The 22,610-nt window shown below is 33.2% G+C and overlaps 6 protein-coding genes across 6 annotated transcripts; 4 read left to right on the top strand and 2 right to left on the bottom strand.

Moving 5' to 3' along the window:
• The first annotated feature begins 1,859 nt into the window (after nucleotides 1–1,859).
• Nucleotides 1,860–3,107, top strand: Tsp_02175 (hypothetical protein). The gene is made up of 5 exons (XM_003377925.1): nucleotides 1,860–1,951; nucleotides 2,067–2,145; nucleotides 2,337–2,483; nucleotides 2,762–2,835; nucleotides 3,032–3,107. The coding sequence occupies exons 1-5, from the start codon at nucleotides 1,860–1,862 to the stop codon at nucleotides 3,105–3,107; spliced, it is 468 nt and encodes a 155-aa protein (XP_003377973.1).
• Nucleotides 3,108–4,229: 1,122 nt separating this feature from the next.
• Nucleotides 4,230–5,039, top strand: Tsp_02174 (hypothetical protein). The gene is made up of 4 exons (XM_003377926.1): nucleotides 4,230–4,334; nucleotides 4,382–4,525; nucleotides 4,717–4,877; nucleotides 4,982–5,039. The coding sequence occupies exons 1-4, from the start codon at nucleotides 4,230–4,232 to the stop codon at nucleotides 5,037–5,039; spliced, it is 468 nt and encodes a 155-aa protein (XP_003377974.1).
• Nucleotides 5,040–7,524: 2,485 nt separating this feature from the next.
• Tsp_02173 (conserved hypothetical protein) lies at nucleotides 7,525–9,826 on the top strand. The gene is made up of 5 exons (XM_003377927.1): nucleotides 7,525–7,617; nucleotides 7,780–7,867; nucleotides 7,932–7,979; nucleotides 9,347–9,436; nucleotides 9,717–9,826. Exons 1-5 carry the CDS (start codon nucleotides 7,525–7,527, stop codon nucleotides 9,824–9,826), a joined length of 429 nt encoding a protein of 142 aa, XP_003377975.1.
• Nucleotides 9,827–11,391: 1,565 nt separating this feature from the next.
• Nucleotides 11,392–17,340, top strand: Tsp_02172 (RNA polymerase-associated protein CTR9-like protein). Its single transcript, XM_003377928.1, has 27 exons — nucleotides 11,392–11,547; nucleotides 11,604–11,747; nucleotides 11,800–11,925; nucleotides 11,959–12,048; nucleotides 12,101–12,279; nucleotides 12,341–12,578; nucleotides 12,601–12,693; nucleotides 12,770–12,895; nucleotides 13,104–13,220; nucleotides 13,287–13,376; nucleotides 13,438–13,572; nucleotides 13,631–13,811; nucleotides 13,873–13,961; nucleotides 14,070–14,343; nucleotides 14,411–14,559; nucleotides 14,618–14,734; nucleotides 14,806–14,951; nucleotides 15,062–15,269; nucleotides 15,603–15,734; nucleotides 15,846–15,994; nucleotides 16,069–16,175; nucleotides 16,229–16,280; nucleotides 16,452–16,659; nucleotides 16,787–16,890; nucleotides 16,957–16,965; nucleotides 17,058–17,109; nucleotides 17,242–17,340. The coding sequence occupies exons 1-27, from the start codon at nucleotides 11,392–11,394 to the stop codon at nucleotides 17,338–17,340; spliced, it is 3,570 nt and encodes a 1,189-aa protein (XP_003377976.1).
• A 146-nt stretch (nucleotides 17,341–17,486) lies between these two features.
• On the bottom strand, nucleotides 17,487–18,618 carry Tsp_02171 (hypothetical protein). Its single transcript, XM_003377929.1, has 3 exons — nucleotides 18,370–18,618; nucleotides 17,694–17,747; nucleotides 17,487–17,495 (listed from the first exon to the last, which is right to left on the bottom strand). Exons 1-3 carry the CDS (start codon nucleotides 18,616–18,618, stop codon nucleotides 17,487–17,489), a joined length of 312 nt encoding a protein of 103 aa, XP_003377977.1.
• A 285-nt stretch (nucleotides 18,619–18,903) lies between these two features.
• Tsp_02170 (conserved hypothetical protein) lies at nucleotides 18,904–21,549 on the bottom strand. Its single transcript, XM_003377930.1, has 10 exons — nucleotides 21,499–21,549; nucleotides 21,309–21,362; nucleotides 21,141–21,191; nucleotides 20,912–20,934; nucleotides 20,470–20,542; nucleotides 20,117–20,168; nucleotides 19,922–20,016; nucleotides 19,683–19,811; nucleotides 19,091–19,611; nucleotides 18,904–19,033 (listed from the first exon to the last, which is right to left on the bottom strand). Exons 1-10 carry the CDS (start codon nucleotides 21,547–21,549, stop codon nucleotides 18,904–18,906), a joined length of 1,179 nt encoding a protein of 392 aa, XP_003377978.1.
• Between the last annotated feature and the right edge of the window lie 1,061 nt (nucleotides 21,550–22,610).

Genomic DNA, 22,610 nt, shown 5'->3' on the forward strand with positions numbered 1-22,610 from the left:
CCGGAAGCCCAGTGTGTTTCCCTCGCAAGGATTCACCACACATGAAAGTGAACTCCTAGAAGCACGGCATTATAAGGCCGATTCAGCTATGATATTAGTACTCAAGCAACAATATTTGACTAGTCGTAGCGTATATATTTATTCGTTATTATTGTGCATCGATTTTTTCGTTCTTATTGTATTGTATATCTTTTCACCAAACTTGTTTCTTGTTGTAAAATAAAACTTTATATATTATATTTGTTCAGTTGTGAAGGTCGTTTTAGGAATAGCAGAAAAGTGTGTGCCCAAAATATTGTTTTGTGAGCAGGGAAAATTTAAAGATATAAAGGGATCACTTATAATAATAAAATAATGTTATGTAATCAATGAAGTGTGAAAAATTAAGTATTTTAAAGCATTTCTTAGTGCATCGTTTTGAAAAGAAAATATTCCTTCACTTTAACAACAAAGGAATTAATATCACTGTGCTTAAGTAAAAGGTGTATGTCAATCATCTTTCTTCATTTTATGCTTGAAAATGCACATGTTAAAACAGTAAAATTTAAGAATTGAAACATGAAGCTTAAAAATATTTAGTTCGGAAATGCTATAAATAATCTTTGTTAATAACGTAAAAATAAGTTGTGAAGGAGCATTTTACTGTTAGATGAAAATTTAATAGTTACACCTTAAAAGCCTGTCTCCCAAAGTTACGGTTAAGCGGTTAACAGTTGACCTGGAGGAGCCAAATGGCCGTGACGCCGTGGACTAATTGAAGATCAGGGATACGAAGCCTGGCAGCTTACTGGAAGCAGATGATATTTAGAGCAGCGCCTCATATAGCAAACGCCCTCCCCACCCCGCGGCGAACGAGCTGTTCATTGGCTGTTCGAGTTAGCCACCCGCTGGGCCGCTAACACCGGGGCTCTAAATATAAAGCCACGAAGAGCGCAACCGCAACACAGTAGTAGTGCACGGCAGAAGCACAGCGCAAGAGAAGCGAGATCGAATCCGAGAAAACTGAACCCAAGCCCTAGTTGACGATACCAGAGACCAGCGTACACCGTGTTCACAAAACCATACAGTCCACTGACGAATTCCTGACAGCCGAACGTCTGTCATTTGTACCTGATTATCATTTACAGTCGGCTGTAGCTTGTTGTTACAACTAATTCAGGGATTTAAATAATTGAAAAAGACGATTAAGTACTCAGAAAACGGTGGTAAGAAGTCATAAATGTCACATATTGCATGAACTGCAGAAAAAGATATGCCACCGCAGAACGAACTACCAACCGATCGGTAGAAGGAATTCCTATAGCACCTGATTATCAGAAACATAACGGTAGATGGCGGCCGTGGCGAGCGACGTGGTTGACGTCAGGGGTGTTTGTGCTCATTTGTTTGTCGCTCGTGGTATGCTAAATCACTGTGATTGTTGGCAGCACGATCTAATAAATGCCACAATCCACTTTTCCGTTGTTTTCTTCTTTTATGCCGAATGTTTTCGTCATAAGATCACTAGAGATTACAATGACCGACGTGATAGTACTGAAACGGAGTCCGATGCGCCAGCACGTTACGTCTTTGAAATGAAGTAAGTGCTTCTTCGATTTGTGTTGTTCCCAGCTATCGACGTTTACGATAAAGAATGCAAGATCTTGGTTGTCCAGACCTGAAGAATTTCTCGTGCTTCAAAGTATTCCGAACTAACAGTGATTCGTCATCGGCCGCTATTTGCTTGGCGATGTAGCCTGTAAATGTTCTATTCAGCGTGGTGAGGCAACCGAGTGAAGAGCGCTGAGTAGCAGAGCGGTACAAAGCGGCGCGGAGGTGTCGAAACGAATGGCAAAGACAAAGACAGCAGGCTGGGCGTAATGGTGGATAGGAGTAAATGTTGGAAAGAGTGTCAACAAAGGCTCGTCATCTTTCTGAACGAAGATTATCTTGGGCGGACGGATGTGGATGGGTGGTAGATTTTGGAACCACCTTTTCATGCAAGACTTTGAATCTGTGCAGAATTCAGCCCTCAGATTACATTTCTGGGATATATTGGATATTGTTAAAAAACACTTTCATTTGAGCCTGAGAATCCAGATCAGCTACCATAACCCAGAAGTTTGGCAATGTGTGACGTCAGAGTTTCGATGTGTACGCATTATGGTGTGTGAGCGACGCGATTAGTGCGTGTGGTTTTGTTTGCTCGTGATCATTGAATTGTTGTCCAGAAGCGGAAGCGCAGTGTTGTCCTTCGCAAAGATTCAACACACATGAAATTGGACTCCGAGAAGCACGGCATTACATAGCCACTTCAGCTATGATATTAGTACTCTAGCAACAACATTTGATTGCAGTTTGAACTGCCTGGACTACCGGAAGCGCAGTGTTGTCCTTCGCAAAGATTCAACATACATGAAAGTGAACTCCTAGAAGCACGGCATTATAAAGCCGCTTCAGCTATGATATTAGTACTCAAGCAACAATATTTGACTAGTCGTAGCGTATATATTTATTCGTTATTATTGTGCATCGATTTTTTCGTTCTTATTGTATTGTATATCTTTTCACCAAACTTGTTTCTTGTTGTAAAATAAAACTTTATATATTATATTTGTTCAGTTGTGAAGGTCGTTTTAGGAATAGCAGAAAAGTGTGTGCCCAAAATATTGTTTTGTGAGCAGGGAAAATTTAAAGATATAAAGGGATCACTTATAATAGTAAAATAATGTTATGTAATCAATGAAGTGTGAAAAATTAAGTATTTTAAAGCATTTCTTAGTGCATCGTTTTGAAAAGAAAATATTCCTTCACTTTAACAACAAAGGAATTAATATCACTGTGCTTAAGTAAAAGGTGTATGTCAATCATCTTTCTTCATTTTATGCTTGAAAATGCACATGTTAAAACAGTAAAATTTAAGAATTGAAACATGAAGCTTAAAAATATTTAGTTCGGAAATGCTATAAATAATCTTTGTTAATAACGTAAAAATAAGTTGTGAAGGAGCATTTTACTGTTAGATGAAAATTTAATAGTAACACCTTAAAAGCTTGTCTCCCAAAGTTACGGTTAAGCGGTTAACAGTTGACCTGGAGGAGCCAAATGGCCGTGACGCCGTGGACTAATTGAAGATCAGGGATACGAAGCCTGGCAGCTTACTGGAAGCAGATGATATTTAGAGCAGCGCCTCATATAGCAAACGCCCTCCCCACCCCGCGGCGAACGAGCTGTTCATTGGCTGTTCGAGTTAGCCACCCGCTGGGCCGCTAACACCGGGGCTGTAAATATAGAGCCACGAAGAGCGCAACCGCAACACAGTAGTAGTGCACGGTAGAAGCACAGCGCAAGAGAAGCGAGATCGAATCCGAGAAAACTGAACCCAAGCCCTAGTTGACGATCCCAGAGACCAGCGTACACCGTGTTCACAAAACCATACAGTCCACTGACGAATTCCTGACAGCCGAACGTCTGTCATTTGTACCTGATTATCATTTACAGTCGGCTGTAGCTTGTTGTTACAACTAATTCAGGGATTTAAATAATTGAAAAAGACGATTAAGTACTCAGAAAACGGTGGTAAGAAGTCATAAATGTCACATATTGCATGAACTGCAGAAAAAGATATGCCACCGCAGAACGAACTACCAACCGATCGGTAGAAGGAATTCCTATAGCACCTGATTATCAGAAACATAACGGTAGATGGCGGCCGTGGCGAGCGACGTGGTTGACGTCAGGGGTGTTTGTGCTCATTTGTTTGTCGCTCGTGGTATGCTAAATCACTGTGATTGTTGGCAGCACGATCTAATAAATGCCACAATCCACTTTTCCGTTGTTTTCTTCTTTTATGCCGAATGTTTTCGTCATAAGATCACTACAGATTGCAATGACTGACGTGATAGTACTGAAACGGAGTCCGATGCGCCAGCACGTTACGTCTTTGAAATGAAGTAAGTGCTTCTTCGATTTGTGTTGTTCCCAGCTATCGACGTTTACGATAAAGAATGCAAGATCTTGGTTGTCCAGACCTGAAGAATTTCTCGTGCTTCAAAGTATTCCGAACTAACAGTGATTCGTCATCGGCCGCTATTTGCTTGGCGATGTAGCCTGTAAATGTTCTATTCAGCGTGGTGAGGCAACCGAGTGAAGAGCGCTGAGTAGCAGAGCGGTACAAAGCGGCGCGGAGGTGTCGAAACGAATGGCAAAGACAAAGACAGCAGGCTGGGCGTAATGGTGGATAGGAGTAAATGTTGGAAAGAGTGTCAACAAAGGCTCGTCGACGTGTTGCACCGGTACAGGCACGTCATCTTTCTGAACGAAGATTATCTAGGGCGGACGGATGTGGATGGGTGGTAGATTTTGGAACCACCTTTTCATGCAAGACTTTGAATCTGTGCAGAATTCAGCCCTCAGATTACATTTCTGGGATATATTGGATATTGTTAAAAAACACTTTCATTTGAGCCTGAGAATCCAGATTAGCTACCATAACCCAGAAGTTTGGCAATGTGTGACGTCAGAGTTTCGATGTGTACGCATTATGGTGTGTGAGCGACGCGATTAGTGCGTGTGGTTTTGTTTGCTCGTGATCATTGAATTGTTGTCCAGAAGCGGAAGCGCAGTGTTGTCCTTCGCAAAGATTCAACACACATGAAATTGGACTCCGAGAAGCACGGCATTACATAGCCACTTCAGCTATGATATTAGTACTCTAGCAACAACATTTGATTGCAGTTTGAACTGCCTGGACTACCGGAAGCGCAGTGTTGTCCCTCGCAAGGATTCACCACACATGAAAGTGAACTCCTAGAAGCACGGCATTATAAAGCCGCTTCAGCTATGATATTAGTACTCAAGCAACAATATTTGACTAGTCGTAGCGTATATATTTATTCGTTATTATTGTGCATCGATTTTTTCGTTCTTATTGTATTGTATATCTTTTCACCAAACTTGTTTCTTGTTGTAAAATAAAACTTTATATATTATATTTGTTCAGTTGTGAAGGTCGTTTTAGGAATAGCAGAAAAGTGTGTGCCCAAAATATTGTTTTGTGAGCAGGGAAAATTTAAAGATATAAAGGGATCACTTATAATAATAAAATAATGTTATGTAATCAATGAAGTGTGAAAAATTAAGTATTTTAAAGCATTTCTTAGTGCATCGTTTTGAAAAGAAAATATTCCTTCACTTTAACAACAAAGGAATTAATATCACTGTGCTTAACTAAAAGGTGTATGTCAGTCATCTTTCTTCATTTTATGCTTGAAAATGCACATGTTAAAACAGTAAAATTTAAGAATTGAAACATGAAGCTTAAAAATATTTAGTTCGGAAATGCTATAAATAATCTTTGTTAATAACGTAAAAATAAGTTGTGAAGGAGCATTTTACTGTTAGATGAAAATTTAATAGTTACACTTTAAAAGCCTGTCTCCCAAAAGCTTTGTTTCCAAAATTAGAAAAGGATGGCTGTGAATTTCCATATTAGGTAAATCATTAGCAAAACACTCACCTATGTTAGATGAAAATTTAGTAAATAACTATCAACCAATCGCAAATCAAAACTGGATAGCTTATGAGACGTCATAACTCATCTTCAAATTAAAAATCCATTTATAAAAGCCAATTAAAAGCAGAGGCCAGAATGGAGCGGATAAAACAAGAAAAAGACCAATTCATGTCATTATGGCAATATTTATGAGTTAATAAATGAAAAATTGTGGTAAACATTATATGTCATTTTATTATTTAGACAAGCGCATTATTTTTACACTTTATACTTAACAAATTTAATTAAGTATTTATAATTTTACCTTATATTAAAGTGTAGAATTTTTAAATTACATCATTAATCATTTTAGCACTTTTATATATTTACTTTTTTCATTAATATGAAGTGGAAGTTTTTTGTTTGAAGTCAACTGTGCACTACTTGATGTTTACCTTTTACTTTAACTATGAATACTCCCCAGTGAAATATAGAATTTATTGTTGATGAAATGACATAATAAAAGAATAATAGGCTGGACATTTTGGAGAAGTGAAAACGCTGTAACTGTGTTTGACGAATATTGCAGTGAAATTTCATTGCAGATTAAATGAAATAATAATTTGAAATTCAGAATGACATATAATAAATGCTTAATTTAATGTTGTTTAAATTGTTAGAATTTGTCCTATTCATAGCTATGTAAAATTTGAAACCCAAAATTTTGCAAAAAACATTGAAACTAATTAAAAAAGTGACAAGCTCTCTGAAACATTCTGCATCTAATGAAATTATTATTTACTATAAAACGCTCATGTTTAGTTTTTTTAAATTTGACCTTTCTTAAAGAAATTTTTTCTTCCATCAAATGAGTCACATTTGAATAACAACTTGTATAAAATCTTCAAAAATGATTCCTGAAATATTGTACAATTTACAAACATTAACTTTCAAATGGATGTAAATCCCGTAAATCAATCATTAACATTTGCAGTTATGAGTTTAATAAACAACCATTGTGAATATTAAACAGTTAATTTGCAATAAAATCGGCAGTTATGCAGTTTTCTTAATTAAAAAGATGCATTAAGCAAGACAGTTTCAGCTGTAAAAATAAGAAAAAAATTGCTGACGTATGTTTTTAATTTAAATATTTTCATTTAGGCAATGGAGAATTTGAAATTCTACTTTGCACTTCGTTGGTTTCAAAAATACCAGTCATTCATTAAGCTCCATTAATTAATTGTCTATTGGAAGTTGAATATATTTCGCGTAAAAATATATATATATTTACTATGTAGAATGGAGAATATCAGATTCCATTAATTTATGAATGAATATTCTTGTAATTTACAATTTTAAGCCTATTTAATATTTTATTTACCATAAAATGTTATCTGTAGTAATAATGTTATATGCTAGAAATGAGTATTTGTTATGAAAAATTAAGACATTCATGTATCTACAATCAAACCTCATCATTAAGCAATAAATAATTTAAAAAATAATAAATATTAAGTTTAAAATAAATGAATTTTTATTCAATAGTGCTGAGAAATGAAATGAAATGAAATTTAAATTATAAATTTTTCTTCTGCAATAATTACGGTAAATGATGATAATGATTTTTTTAATTATTAAAATTAACGTTCAACTTTTCCTGATAGAAAATTGCAAATGCATGCATAATAGAAATTAATTCATAAATTTTAATAAATAACAAGAAAAAAATATTTTGATGATTAAAATTCCGCAAATGTGCGATGGATATAGTTGAAAGCACTTTAATATCAGATGAATACTTCCATTTTTTTTCAATATTCATGCTTGATTTAAATCATGCATTGTTACTTTTTGATGAATTCAAATCATTATGATAAGAAAATAATAAATGAAAGACATTTTAGAAATTAAAAATAATTTTAACTTTTCTTATAAGATGGAACATTGATAAATAGATTCATTCATGTATATATATATATGCATATTTGCGAATATTTTTGAAGAGAATAATTTTTATGAATTTTCAATAAGTTATTGCTCTGCTTTGAATGGGCAATAATCAACGTATTCTGTCCGCGAATGATCCGAAAACGGAAGACATTCATTGGCTCAATTCAAACCAATTAGCTGAATTGCAAATGGTTTAATGACCACTGTTTTACCATATTGGTGTCGATTACTTTTCAATACTTAAAAGGCTTGCCCTTCAAAGATTCAGTGCACAAAACGAAGCTTGTCAACCTTCTTGTCTGTCTCTATACTTTTCCTTGTTCACCATTAAACAAATGATGCATTCTTTGAAGAACATTACTGTCATCGCTTTAGTACTTACCACTTTGTGTGTCATCGTTGTGCATAGTGAGCCAAATTTGTATGACTGGTACCAAAACAGTACGGGAATTTTGGTTCTTGCCTATTTTTTTTTAGCAAATTTACATATTGTTATTAATTTCAGGTGGCTCTCTAGAACGATTTCTTCAAGAACTCAGAGAAAAACGAAAGCGTAAGTTCCACTTTTTCTGCAGCAATTTATAAAATTTTGTAAAACTGAATTTTAAACTTCTCACGAAAATGGTTTCTCATGTTTTAAACTGAATTTTATTGATGCATCTCATTTGACTTTTATAACATTGTTTATTGCATAACTTGTCAAATTAAAGTGGCAATTCAAATGAAACATACTTAATTAAAGAAATTAGAACAATGCGTGTTTACAACCTATGTATTTATAAATAGAGAAGTGTATTTATAAAAATCATGCATGGAAACATGCTTATCCAAGATAAATAGGCTCTACTAAAGAAAAGCATTCATTATAAGCGCAAGTTCAGATTAATCCCACTCAACTATTCTACTGTTTATATTAGCCATTAGATCTTTCTGTTAATTAATTACATCTAGTAGTTGTTTGAAAGTAAGCCTGATGAAAAGTATCCCGCCATCGTTGATGACGCTGGCAATAATTGTCATTTTGTGATTTAATTGATTTCTTTCTTTAAACTAATCAAAACAAAGAGTCAAAATCATTTTACAACATAATTGGCAAAACGTAATTTTTTTCATTTTTGTTCATACTTTAAACTTGTTAAGCAGTTTTAATTTATCTTTATGATTAATTAATTAAGAAGAAAATTTATTATAAAAACTAATAATATGTGTTATTAATTATTCAACGAGAAGATTCTATTAAAGAAAAGTAAACACGACAAATACGTGAAAACAGAAATAATAGAATACACATGATTAATATATAATAATTAAAAAATATCTAACTGTCTTATTACATTTTTACTATTTTTATTAAATATTATTTATAAAAATAAGAGCGGAATTTTTGGAAATATAAGAAAGTGACGTAGAAATTACAGACTAATTGTTTCCACTTAAATTATTAATCCTAAATTTCACATCAGTAACTTTTTCCTCTTAACATTACGAAAATACAAACAAGCTGCATCAATCTATGGCTTCAGATAAGTGAGATTAAAGATATACTTGTTTTTACACATGAAATGCAAAAAGATGTTCAACTTTACACATTTTGTACTGAAATCTTCAAACTTCTCTAACTCATTATAAAGTATTTCACTTAGAAAAAGTTGTAGCACTTTTTGAAATAATGTAAATAAGCAAAGAATATTTAATCATTGGGAAGAACTTATTTATATTAAAAAATAAATTATGGAATAAATATATTCTGATCATCATTTAATAATTGTTTATTTATTTAAAAAGTAAAACTTTACTGAGAAATTATCTAAATTAAAGGTTAATGTTTGATCAAATTGCATCCCATTAAGAATAAGAATGACTAGAATGCAGCTTAATGTCAAAGATGTGGAGAAATAATTCTCAATGGTCTCATTTCAGGCAGCAGAATTTCGAAATATTCACAAAATCAGGAAAGTATAAGACACCGAGGTAATGTTTTATCATCAACTGTACACTTAGAACGGCTTCGTTGTATGTTTCTGTGGAGCTTTTGCCATGCTAATTAATAGGATTAGACAAAATAATTTCATTTTTAATGCCGCTGCTGCTTTCAAATTTCAAAAATTAGAAAAATTAAACTGATGACAAATTCATGCAGCTTCGATGTTATAATCAATAATGATAGGCGGAGACACTGAGTTTACTTTTACTTTTCAAAAAATGAATCTATGCTTGTGAGATTTGAAAATTTTGCACTGTGACTAGGCAAAAATATGTTATCAAAATATTGGAAATTTGCTATTTTTAGCAAGCATTGGCCTCAGTTTAGCGGAATATATGGCTGATCCGGAAAGATCCCAAGATTTTCATTTTCTCCGCGGTCGAAAGAAAAGAATGATCCAGTTCTTCAATTCCTAACATTGCAAAGCTCACTTTATACAAGAAGGAACTTTTTCAACTTGCTTCAACCGCAAAACAATATAATTTCAATGCTTTTCCATTCACTCGCTTGCATGTATCACAATAATATCACACAACAAATTATAATTATAAAGTTGCAACAGAATGATTATGAAAATGCGCTTTCAATTGAATAAATGATTGAAAATTAAATGAAAATTAATAAATTAAATGAATAAATAAATAGCATGAATAAAAAGTGCGCAAGTTTATAAGTTACATGCAAAGTTTTGCTTCGATGAATTCATTTTATTCTGTTTTATTTTATTTCACGTTTTAAATGGAAAACATAACTCTTAAACCATTATCATTTAATTGATTGTAATTGTTGCAATTCTGAAACATAACATTAATTAAAATTAACTGTTATGCATTATTATATACGGGCACAACTATTATAAACTGAGAAAAGAATAATGAACACTCTTAAAATCTAATATTAAATGAATTCATTTAGCTTAAAACTTTTTGCAGGATTAAAAAGCAATGCTTACTTACATTTAACTGAAAAATTAATCAAAACAAATTATTACTTTTTGTTTAAAATAATTTAAGCAAACTTGAAACGCATTATTTAAAATATTAAGGTAACTTTAAAGTAAATAACTATTAATATGTTCAAAATGCTGTTTGAAAACAAAAATCACATCAGCATGCAATAATGCAATTATAATGGCACAATGCTAGTGATTCATTAATATTACGTCGCGTTAAGTTACTATTCTAATTATTAATGCATTTAATTACTCTCATAAAGTTCAATGTCAGTGTAAACTGCTGATTATTTCAGTCCCAGGTGATTAATCTAAATTTCAAGCATCACATAATATTTTGCAAAACAAAAAGATATCTTCAACGTAAAAAAGTTTGATAATTTAATTACAGTTTGTAAAATACAAATGCAATGAAATTATGATGCGAAGCTTTTATATTGCTTTCTCGTGAGGTATATTTTGCTCACGTATCCTGATTAAAATAAGAATTTATTTAACTGGTTTAATATAAATTTCATTATTTCACAGTTACATTCAGATACGTTTTTTAATGTGATTTATGATTATGCTTCTGAATAATAACTAACTGTAAATTCTTTTTTAATATTGAAGAAATTAATTTTATTCAGTTGCGCATCAAACAATTGTATTAATTTTAAAAATTTATAAATTTGAAAATTTTGAAATCATAAGCTGCAAATGTGCGACATGATTGGGGTTAAAAATTCAAAATGCTTTACTGATTATGTAAATAAATTATTTTTTAATAAAAAGTTGGACAAGGAACTAAAAAATACAGTTCAGAAGAAATAAAAATTGAGAGCATTGCATTTTTTCATATGACTTTAAAATTAGTATAATAACACTTTGTAATATGATGTTAATGATATAATACTTAGTAACATGACGTAAAAACGTCTTTTCAGCATTACAGTAGTAAACATGAAGTAGCATTACTTATATTTGTTCTTGAAAATCTAATATTGGTAGTACTGTATTTTTTGTTCGTAAATCTAAGCTGTTGTCAAAATGGAGAAAAGGTCAAATTTGTTTGAAATTCCTCTTTATAACAACAAAAATGAAGTCATCGAAATTGATTTCGATTCGCACATACCCGATGCAAAAGAAATTATGGATATTCTTGTTCAAGAACGTGCGCCTCTATACTTATGGATCAAACTGGCAGTATGTAATTTGTATATTTTTTAAAAATATATTATTGTCACTTAATTTCATTTAAGCTTGAATATTATAAGCGAGGCCGAGATTCAGATTTTGCAACTCTACTTGAAATGAGTGGAACCGACGCTTATGTGAATTATCCAGATTACGCCAGAGATCAGATGCGTGCTCTGGATTTGTTAGCTGCTTATTTTGTTCAAAAAGTGAAATATTTTATTTAAATTTGAAGAAACAATTTTAATGGACAGTATTTAGGGAACGAAAGAGAGGTCAAAAGATGAAAGAGCTGAAATACTAGCAAAATCCACTGTTTTATATACAACATCCGACAAAGTAAACATGTATGACAAGGTATTGGAATATCTTATTACAGAATATAAGGTGAAATATGTTGTTTTTTTAAAACAACTTTAGTACCACTTACTTGGTCGAGCGTATTTGTGTTCTCAAGACTGGGAAAAAATTGATCAGGCTGATGCGCAATTTAATTTTGTGCTCAATCAAGTATGTTTTTTGTCGTTTTTAAAAACTTTACTATTATTATTCTCCGTTGAAGACGCCGAATAGTACTGCTGCTTTACTTGGAAAAGCTGCAATAGCTTTCAAGAAAAAAGATTATAAAAATGCATTACTTTATTATAAAAAAACTTTGAAAACGAATCCAAATTGTCCAGCTGAAGTGCGACTTGCTATGGGCAATTGTTTTGTCAAACTGGGTCATTTAGCCAAAGCACGGTAATAATTGATTGCATTATTTTTTGAATTATGAATTGTTCATGAAATATTGTTTGTTTAGTCTTGCTTTTCAAAGAGCTTTGGAATTGAATCCAAATTGTGTGGGCGCTTTGTCCGGCTTGGCTATTTTGGAAATGAAAGATGGCACGGCGGAAAGCATCAAATCTGCTGTACATCGCTTAACCCGAGCTTATAGCATTGACAAAGAGGATCCTACAGTTTTGAATCAGCTTGCAAATCATTTCTTTTTCAAAAGAGTACTTTTATTAGTAGTAGTACAGTGTCGTATTGGCGTGTTTGTTTATTTGTCTAATTTTACAGGATCGACAGTACTCCCATCAGTTGGCGCTGTATGCTTTTCATAAAACTGAAAACGAGGCACTGCGAGCAGAAAGTTGTTTTCAACTGGGTCGAGTTTGTCACGCTCATGTATCGATTAATTTGATTTACTTTTTTTTGAATTTTAAATAAAATTCAAATTTTTTTCTAGGGCGAATATGAGCAAGCTTTTCAATATTATTATCAAGCGAATCAATTTCAAAGCCCGGCCTCTCATTTACCCCTTTATGGATTGGGTCAGATGTATATTCAACGTTCCGACAATGACAAGGAAAATGTGAGTTGTGTTTTATTTTTCAATAGCATGCACACTGTCAGAGGTTAATGAATGAAATGATCGTGATTTTTCACATTACATTTCTATCTGTGTTTTAAATATTACCTTTATGTGATACTGTTTGTTGTATTTGTTTACTTTATTGCAATGCACTGCAGTTTTATTACAAAATGTACAGTTATGATAAACACGGCACGGAAATTTTCAGGCAATTCAATGCTTTGAAACTGTTTATGCTCGACATCCGGAAAGTCAAGAAACTTGCAGAATTTTGGCTTCATTGTATGCCAGCTCGAATAACATGGAAAGAAAAGCGAAAGCTAGGGTAAAAATCACGCTTTAAATATTTGTGAAACAGTTTTGTGTTGAATGATTTTTTTTCTTTATTTAGACAATGTTTGCAAAGTTAATTGAACACAATGATGATGATGTAGATACTTGGGTTGAATACGCGATGATTTTGGCCGACTGTCGAGGCTATGTATGTGAATCATGGCAGAAGAAGAATTATTTTTAAAAAAAAATATTTGTGGGAGATTTAGGAGATACAAGCTTTAAAAGCGTTTGATAAAGCGATGAAGCTTTATTTGGAAAAGCCGGATATAGAAATTCCAGCAGAATTTTACAATAACGTCGGTGCGATGCACTTCCGTGCAGCGAAGTATACTGAAGCAGCGGTAACAATTTTCTAATAATTTATTTTTGTATCATTTAATGCTGTCATATTTTTTCCAGTCATATTTTGAAAAAGCATTGCAAAAAGTGAGCAGTATTCCTACCGATCATCCACTTTACAATTCACTGTGGGTAACGTGCTCGTATAACCTTGCGCGTGTGAAAGAATTGCTGTATGAATTGGAAGAGGCGGAGAAAATGTACAAAGATATACTACGCCGACATCCGGCATATGTTCACTGTAGGTTTTTTATCATTTGATTTTTGTTGAATTTGTTTCATTTTATTGAATTTTTTTGCAGGTTATCTTCGTCTAGGATGCATGTCAAGAGACAGAGGACAAATTTATGACGCGTCCGTTTGGTTCAAAGAAGCGTTGCAATTTAATCCGGTATTTAAAAATAAAAATTTTAATCTGCACTAATTTGACTAGATAGAGCTGACAGTTGAATTTGCTTTTTCGCGGCATTTGTTGTTAGCATATTTATTTATTTTGTAGGATGATCCGGACGCTTGGACTTTGATCGGAAATTTGCACTTGGGCAAGCAAGAATGGGGACCGGCGCAGAAAAAATTTGAACGGATCTTGAAACAGCCATCCACGGCTCATGATCCTTACAGTTTGGTCGCTTTGGGAAATGTTTGGTTTCTCAGTTTGCAAAGTTACAATCACGAAAAGGAAAAGCAACGCAAATATGAAGATCGTGCGTTGTCGCTTTACAAGCAAGCGCTTCGGGTTCACCCTGAGAATATTTTGGCCGCAAATGGAGTCGGTGAGAATTTGGATGAGTTTGTTTTCTTGTTTAATGAAAATTTTCATATTTACAAAAATTGTTATAGGATGTGTTTTGGCTCACAGGGGCTATTTTCAAGAAGCCAAGGAAGTTTTCTCTAGAGTTTGTGAAGCCACGGGCGATTTTGTCGACGCTTTGCTAAACATTGCGCACATATACGTCGAATTGAGAAACTACGTTGCCGCTATTCAGACGGTTTGATTATTAAATTAAAAAAAATTTTTTTTTTCATTTTTAATTTTCTCAATTTCAGTACGAGTGTTGCTTGAAAAAGTTTGCAATTCACGGGCGTTTGGACATTTGGCAATGTTTAGCTGTTGCGTATTACAGAGCCAATCGTCTTCCGCAGAGCAAACGCATACTTCTTTCAGTAAATTTACATTTTTTGCATTTGCATGTTTAATTATTTATTATTCATATTGTTTTATTAATGTTATTCAGGCTAGAATTTTTGCACCGTATGATGCGATGACGTTGTACAGTTTGTCTTTTGTTTTGAAAAGGCACGCTGTGCATGTGATGAAAGATCTGAAATCCGGCCTGAAGCAAGTGTTGGATGCGGTGAAAGATTTGGAAGTTGCCGAACGGTAAGTGTTTGTTTTTTTTGAAATTTAATTTAATTTATTGTAATAAAATTCTGCGTACGCGATCCATTTGTTCTATTACAATTAATTATTGATCAAATACAAAAATATAGGCAATTTTTGTTTTTGGCAAAATTCACCGATGTGTCGAGCAGTGTTCGACGCGGTGCGGCAATAGAAGGGCAAAAGTGCACGGATATTCTTTCCCAAGCGCAGCATCACGTCGAACGAGCGCAGCGTAAAGAAGAAGCCGAAAATGAATTGCGTCGAAATTTGGAAGAAGAAAGGCGTCTTCTCCTTGAAAAGCAGCAAGAAGAACAAGTTAGTGCAAATTTTCATTTGTTGTCAGCTATATTTAAATATTCTGTGAAAGGACAATTCTGGTTCACAAAATTATTTTATGAGAAAAATGTATCCGTATGAAAAAAAAACATTTCACTTCTGCTACAGATTGTTATTATTATTTTCAGCAAATTTTTTTTTGTAATGTTCTTCACAGATTTTTGAGAATTGGAATTTTTTCTTTTTTTCTCTTTGATTTTTTAATGGGGGGATCTTTAAACAGAAAAATGAATCTATATGCAGTGAATTGAAAAACAAATATTTGTATCTGTATATCTGTGTGCGCACTTTGGTGAATGGATAAATTTTCAGAGACTGAAAGAGGAGGAAAGGAAGCGTCTTCTTGAAGAGCAAGAGATTCGACGTAGAGATTTTATTGAAAGGACTAAAAAGCTGTTGATCATGCCAACTTTTGAAGAGGAAAAGCCAAAAAGAGCTCCAAAGGTACATATATATATACATATTAATATATATGTACGTTAATATATATAACGTTAATATATATATATATATATATTAACGTTCATGAGAAAGTGAAGTAATTTTTCCATGCAGGGTAGAAAGCGAAAAGATGAAGAGTTTGTCAATGATGACAGTGATCTCGGCGATTGGGAACCTGGCCGTCAGTCGTTGCCAAAAAAGAGGAAACCCAAAGCGTTGCCAAAAGAACGACGCGGTAGACAGAATGAAAAACGTCGTTTACGGTATGTTAATTTTTTCTTGAATAGGAATATCTGTTTTTTGTGAATTTCTCTTTTTACGTTCAACAACAATACAGAACTGCTACTACTGACAGTGAAGCTGAAGCTTCTACGGCAAATGTTTCTAAGCCTAAAAATCGTCGTGAGGCATTGTCCGATTTGAATGCCAAGCAGAAAGCAAAAAGTAATAATATTAATAATAAGTTGTCAAACTTTTTATTAATTTTTTGTTTTTAGTTAAAAGTCGTGAAATCTTGTCATCCACTTCGTCTTCCGGCGATAGTGCAAAGTATGCTTTTTCTTTTTCTTTCTTACTTTTTTGCGTTATTTATTTTTTAATAAGCATAAACAACAATATGTTTACGTTCGATGTTGAACGGTTCCAATTTTAATTTCTTGTTTTTTTTTTAATTTTAATTTCATTTTGTATTTGTTGTTGATGCACACGTTCATTATACAGGGATGCCATGGAAAGACCAAGCACTTATTTGGGGACTCCGGAACAGTCGGATGTCAGTCAATCTAATATTGTTGTTAAAAAGGAAGATTTTGAAGCTCAAGGTGATGATGTTGACGTTGATGATGTGATTAGGGAAGTTTTTGATGAACCAGAAACGGCGGAGATAAAAACAGAAATCAAACCACCTTCTCGAAAACGTTATGCTTTTGTAAGTATAATAAAATTGTATTTTTTTTTGTTCACGCTAGGCGGATATGAATGTTCAGTTTTTACTTTGCTGATGAAGCATAAATACTGCAAGAAAAAACAACATAATAATGTTCTTCATAATTCAGGAAAGTGAAGAAAGCGATTCTGGCTCAGAAATACGTCGCATCCCAAGGGATCGATTTATACTTGAGAGCGACGATTCTGACGACGAAGACCCACAAGAAGAATAGTTTGACTGCCTTCGTTGTTCGTCCATTTTATTATTTAAAAAGTTTTTATTAATTATGATTTTCAGTAGTGTGGCGTATTTCAGAAAATGAAATTATTCTGTGGTTTTTCAATTGAATATAAAAAGTAAAATTTACGTCATCATGATCATACTCTTTTTTTCTTCAGTATCTCAATTAGCAGTGAATTGGTTAATAATAATAATGTTGGAGCATTAAACGTAAAACTGACCTTCATTTTGGGGAAAATCAATTAAACTTGCCAATTCTTTTTTCTTTATTACTGTAATTTTTCAACAGCAAATCAACAACAAAAAGAGATTGATATTCAAGATTTCAGTTCAAGATTCTAGTTTGATCAGACGACATCTAATATTCACAGTAATGCGGGTTCCAGGCAAACCCATCAATGGAAATTTGTCGAAAAAAGAAGCAGTATGGAAAAGACATAAATTCATTACTTGAAAATGTTAAGCTACCAAAGAATAGCTGAAATCAGAAAAGCTTTTAACCGAAAATGCAATCAATTTAAATAAGGAATAAAAAAAGGAATACATGTTACTGTCGTAATTATTATAAAAGTTAAAAATATATTTCTTCAACGAGACTGAAAATTTCGAAAAAAATTAAAAATATGACTCATTAAGACTTGATCGCCTTAACCACTCAATTTATTGCATGCTAACATGTTGAAAGTAAAAAATAACCAAATTTTCTAAAAAATGTAAATGACAAATCGTTGAAAAATGGACTTCACTGTTAACTTATAAATTAACTATATTTCATTTTGACAAAAAACATTTACCCGTTTACAAGTTTGACGTGTAACACCACATAAATGCTCAAAAGAACTTTTCAACTGGAAAATGAACAAAAACATGTAGTCATAGTAAAATAGCATTCATTCTTTTTCATTTTAATACATTGGCACAAAAACAAAATTCAAAATTTTTATATCTTTTTCATTAAAAATTAAAAAATTAGTTTTTCAATCGTTACTTTATAATGACAAATGACTGCCATCTTTTGTTTATATCACTTTTCTACATATAACTAGCAACTTAAATTCTGCTAGAAATAACCTTAAATAATGTGCTGAAACAAAAAATTCATCTGATTTTTTAGTGATTTGTAAAGATGAAAAGGTATTTCATAGTAATTTATTATTTATTAATTTATTTAAAAACGGAGATTCACACAAATATTACTAATTAACATAACGTTCACTTCTAACAAACAATCTTAATTAAATGGTCTTGAAAAGGACTGTAACAATAAATCAAGTATAAATGCATACTGTATAAATTTAAAAAAACTCATTTTTTGAAACACTTTATTATTTCTTAACTGAAACTTCTATAACCTTTTTTTATTTAATCTAATTATTTTATTAATTGTTTTAATATTAAAATTTCATGTAGAACCGCACCCCTTATCGACTGTCAGGTTTGAATGGATTGTATTTTGGTTTGAAAGTTGACTGAAATTTCAATCGTGTGATCGTGATCAAAAGATGCAATGCTTCGACGTCTGTTCAACGGACTCAAACCACTCTTCTCTGGACTGTTTCTGTTTGCGCATTTTATTCTCTTCGTTTTCAACAGACTTTCCGTTTCCATTGCTTGCAGTAAGAAGCTGAAGGCACGTGATCGTCCGATTATCCCAACCGTAGAAACATCCCCAGCTAGCGGTCCCAAAGTGCAACAAAACCGGTCTAATAATTCGTACATAAGCAATTATTTGTGTTTCATTATGAAATGTTTCCACATTCTGAATGTTAAATTATTGCAGATTGAAAAAATTTTCAATTTATACAATAGATTCATTCAATAAAACACCAATAATTCACGACTGATTATGAGATAAAAAATAACAATTTATTTTTATTAAGATTATGTTAAAGTCCAACATCTGAAAAATTAAACAAATTAATGTGATGACATGTTTAATAATTGTTCAACTTTATCTGAAAATTCTTACTGCAACAAACAATGTGAAATAATCCACTTAATTTTCTAGTCCCATATTCCAGAATTGTCCAAATCGCTTCCGTCAGGAGTGACGGGACAGGCAATTTTTGCAAATTTTTCTTTAAGCAAAGAATGCGGAGTAATAGGTGAATCGCATTGACGTGACTGCCTAGTTCTGATAATATATAAATAAATAAATAAAATAAAGCTGGATAAAAAAATCAAAGATCACCTTTCAGTCTTGCGCAGCGGTGGACGATTTTTCAGCTCTTCCAAGAGATTTTGATAATTACTGTGAAGCGTTGAAGATCTTGATTTATTATTATCGTCATTTGTTGCATCATCGGCATGATTTGGACGCTTTTTAATTTCAATTTGTGACACTGTGCGATTCTTTACTAGAGACGGTGGTGGTGGTGGTGGCGGAGGCGGAGGTGGCGGTGGAGGCGGTGGAGGGGGAATGTTCACACCGTCGTTCACTTTAATCACACTTATTGGATCCACAGGATCAGACTGCAGAGGAACCGCTTTGTCCGTCAATGAAAGTGAACACTGCAAAGCTTCATTTCCCGACAAGAAAGGGACAAATTTAGTCAAAATTTGTTTCAATGCGCGCATTTCACTCTCTAACGCTTCAATGCGTTCTTTTTGAGCCTCTTGCAAAATCAACTGTCGTTCAGTTATTTCAAAATCATCAGATCCAGTAAAGCTGCATCCTTCTTCAGAACCATCAGCAAGCGCTTCTTGGCCCAACTGCAATATTATACATATACATAGAAATACCGCCAAAACAAACAAATATACAAAAGTACGAAATATCATACGCTTCTCTGAATAGGCAGTTCCTGATTTACCGCCCATGCACCGCTAGCAGCTCTCACAAGACTTCGTCCTTGTCTTAGTTGTTCTTTGACACGTTTGAAGTATTGAACAAATGAATCGCCTTTGTCTATCTAATAGATTAACAAAACTAATAAATGAATAATAATAGCAAAACTTTTTTTTCAGAAATTACGAAATAACTGATGCTGCAGAAAATGCACTGAGAAACACTGCTAAAAACACCATGACGTCGGGCACATTCAAGTACAATTGAAAATGCACTATAATTTTCTGGCAAACTAATGCCCAAGGGGTCCTGGGATTCGTTGCTCATGACTGCAAACAAAAAAGTATGATAGTTGCTTTCACAACAAATCAATTAAACAAGTCAATAGGTGTAAAATTTCACTTTGAAAAAGAGTAAAGTATTTTAAACCTATGAACATTGAAATAATGCACATGAATTTCACACGTAGACACTGCCATTCCTAAACTTTGAAGCTGCAAAATTTTAAATTATCTATCTTTTACTGTAAAGTTCTTCTGTTTAAAATAATGCTAACAGAATAAAAATGACAATGATTACAAGCACAAGTAAACATGCAGTCAAACACAAATAAAATCTAACTTAATTTCAGAAACAGATGCTTAACAAACTTTACACCCATTACCCAATAGTTTCATTACGCCCAATGGATAAATTCAATTAAAAATAACAATATAATAATCTCCCATTTGCTTGAGTTTAAAAAAATTTTTACAAATATTTATTTATAAAAAGTTAATAACATAATGCACAAACAATAAGAAATCATTTCCCAAATTTCTTTCAGCCCTTTCTGCTTGCCAGAAATTAAGAGTACTGAAACTAACCTTCATATACACATATAGAAAAGTATAATCATAAACATTTTTAAATTTACACAAATGAATAAATAATTGACATTCAAATTTCACAAAAAATAATATGCACTAAAAAAATAAGGCAAAACATGTTTTCAGAAAAAGTAAAAGAAATGTACAAAATCAGCTAATAGTTAAAATTGAACATATACAATCAATTTTCGGAAACTGCACTACCACATTTTAAAATTTTAGTTAAAAAAATCAAAAATAAAATCACAGCTCATTACACAATTTAAATAGAATATTTAGCGGATACTGTTTCTGCATTAAATGCTTTAATAATTACTTTCTGCAATTTCATCTCTATTTCAAATCGTTCACTTACAATTGCTTTGCTGAGAACAGCTTCTGCAAGTTTAAAATAAAATTACAGTAATAGACCGTTTTAAGATAATCACGATCAAATTCAGTTGATTTTTACACATAAAAATTCAGTCGTTATGAATTTAAATTATTATACAAATAATTTAAATTATATTATACAGAAGTTTAACATTCCTCAGTGCATAACAGATTGCAAATAATTATTTATACGACTGAATATGTACGCTTACTGCCTCTGAGTGACCCAAATTTTTTCGCGCAGATTCTGCCACACTAATCTTCTGATTAATGCTATATTTACAGTTTTTTGTGACGCTGCTCACATTTCTGCTAAATTGCATCGTAAATTATCAATTTAAAAATTCATTTACACTTATTTTCAAATTTAAAATATTTACATTATATAATTCCTTATTTTCTCTTCTTCTCAAATTAACAGCATTATTTACTCTCTTAAAAACTATATTTAAAAAATAGTTTGTTGTTAAGATATTTTACACAATTAATTAAAATTATCAGCACTGCAGTAAACAAACAGGTAACCGGCACTGAGACTCAGAGATTATAATATTGGCTGAATCCAAGTACAGGTGATGAAGAAGACTCGACACGTGGGGACTGATCCCAAGCTTCCCGCATAAATCTATTAAATAATGCGAGGCAGAAAAACAGCTGTCACAGCAGAACGAACTACCAACCGATCGGTAGAGAGAATTCCTATAGCACCTGATTATCAGAAACATTACGGTAGATGGTGGCCGTGGCGAGCGACGTGGTTGGCGTCAGGGGTGTTTGTGCTCATTTGTTTGTCGCTCGTGGTGTGCTAAATCACAGTGATTGTTGGCAGCACGATCTAATAAATGCCACAATCCACTTTTCCGTTGTTTTCTTCTTTTATGCCGAATGTTTTCGTCATAAGATCACTACAGATTGCAATGACTGACGTGATAGTACTGAAACGGAGTCCGATGCGCCAGCACGTTACGTCTTTGAAATGAAGTAAGTGCTTCTTCGATTTGTGTTGTTCCCAGCTATCGACGTTTACGATACAGAATGCAAGATCTTGGTTGTCCAGACCTGAAGAATTTCTCGTGCTTCAAAGTATTCCGAACTAACAGTGATTCGTCATCGGCCGCTATTTGCTTGGCGATGTAGCCTGTAAATGTTCTATTCAGCGTGGTGAGGCAACCGAGTGAAGAGCGCTGAGTAGCAGAGCGGTACAAAGCGGCGCGGAGTTGTCGAAACGAATGGCAAAGACAAAGACAGCAGGCTGGGCGTAATGGTGGATAGGAGTGAATGTTGGAGTGTCAACAAAAGCTCGGCGACGTGTTGCACCGGTACAGGCACGTCATCTTACTGAACGAAGATTATCTTGGACGGACGGATGTGGATGGGTGGTAGATTTTGGAACCACTTTTTCATGCAAGACTTTGAATCTGTGCAGAATTCAGCCCTCAGATTACATTTCTGGGATATATTGGATATTGTTAAAAAACACTTTCATTTGAGCCTGAGAATCCAGATCAGCTACCATAACATAGAAGTTTGGCAATGTGTGACGTCAGAGTTTCGATGTGTACGCATTATGGTGTGTGAGCGACGCGATTAGTGCGTGTGGTTTTGTTTGCTCGTGATCATTGAATTGTTGTCCGGAAGCGGAAGCGCAGTGTTGTTCCCTCGCAAGGATTCACCACACATGA

This window comes from Trichinella spiralis (assembly GCF_000181795.1).
Source record: "Trichinella spiralis strain ISS 195 chromosome Unknown Scfld4, whole genome shotgun sequence".
NCBI classification, from domain to species: domain Eukaryota; kingdom Metazoa; phylum Nematoda; class Enoplea; order Trichinellida; family Trichinellidae; genus Trichinella; species Trichinella spiralis.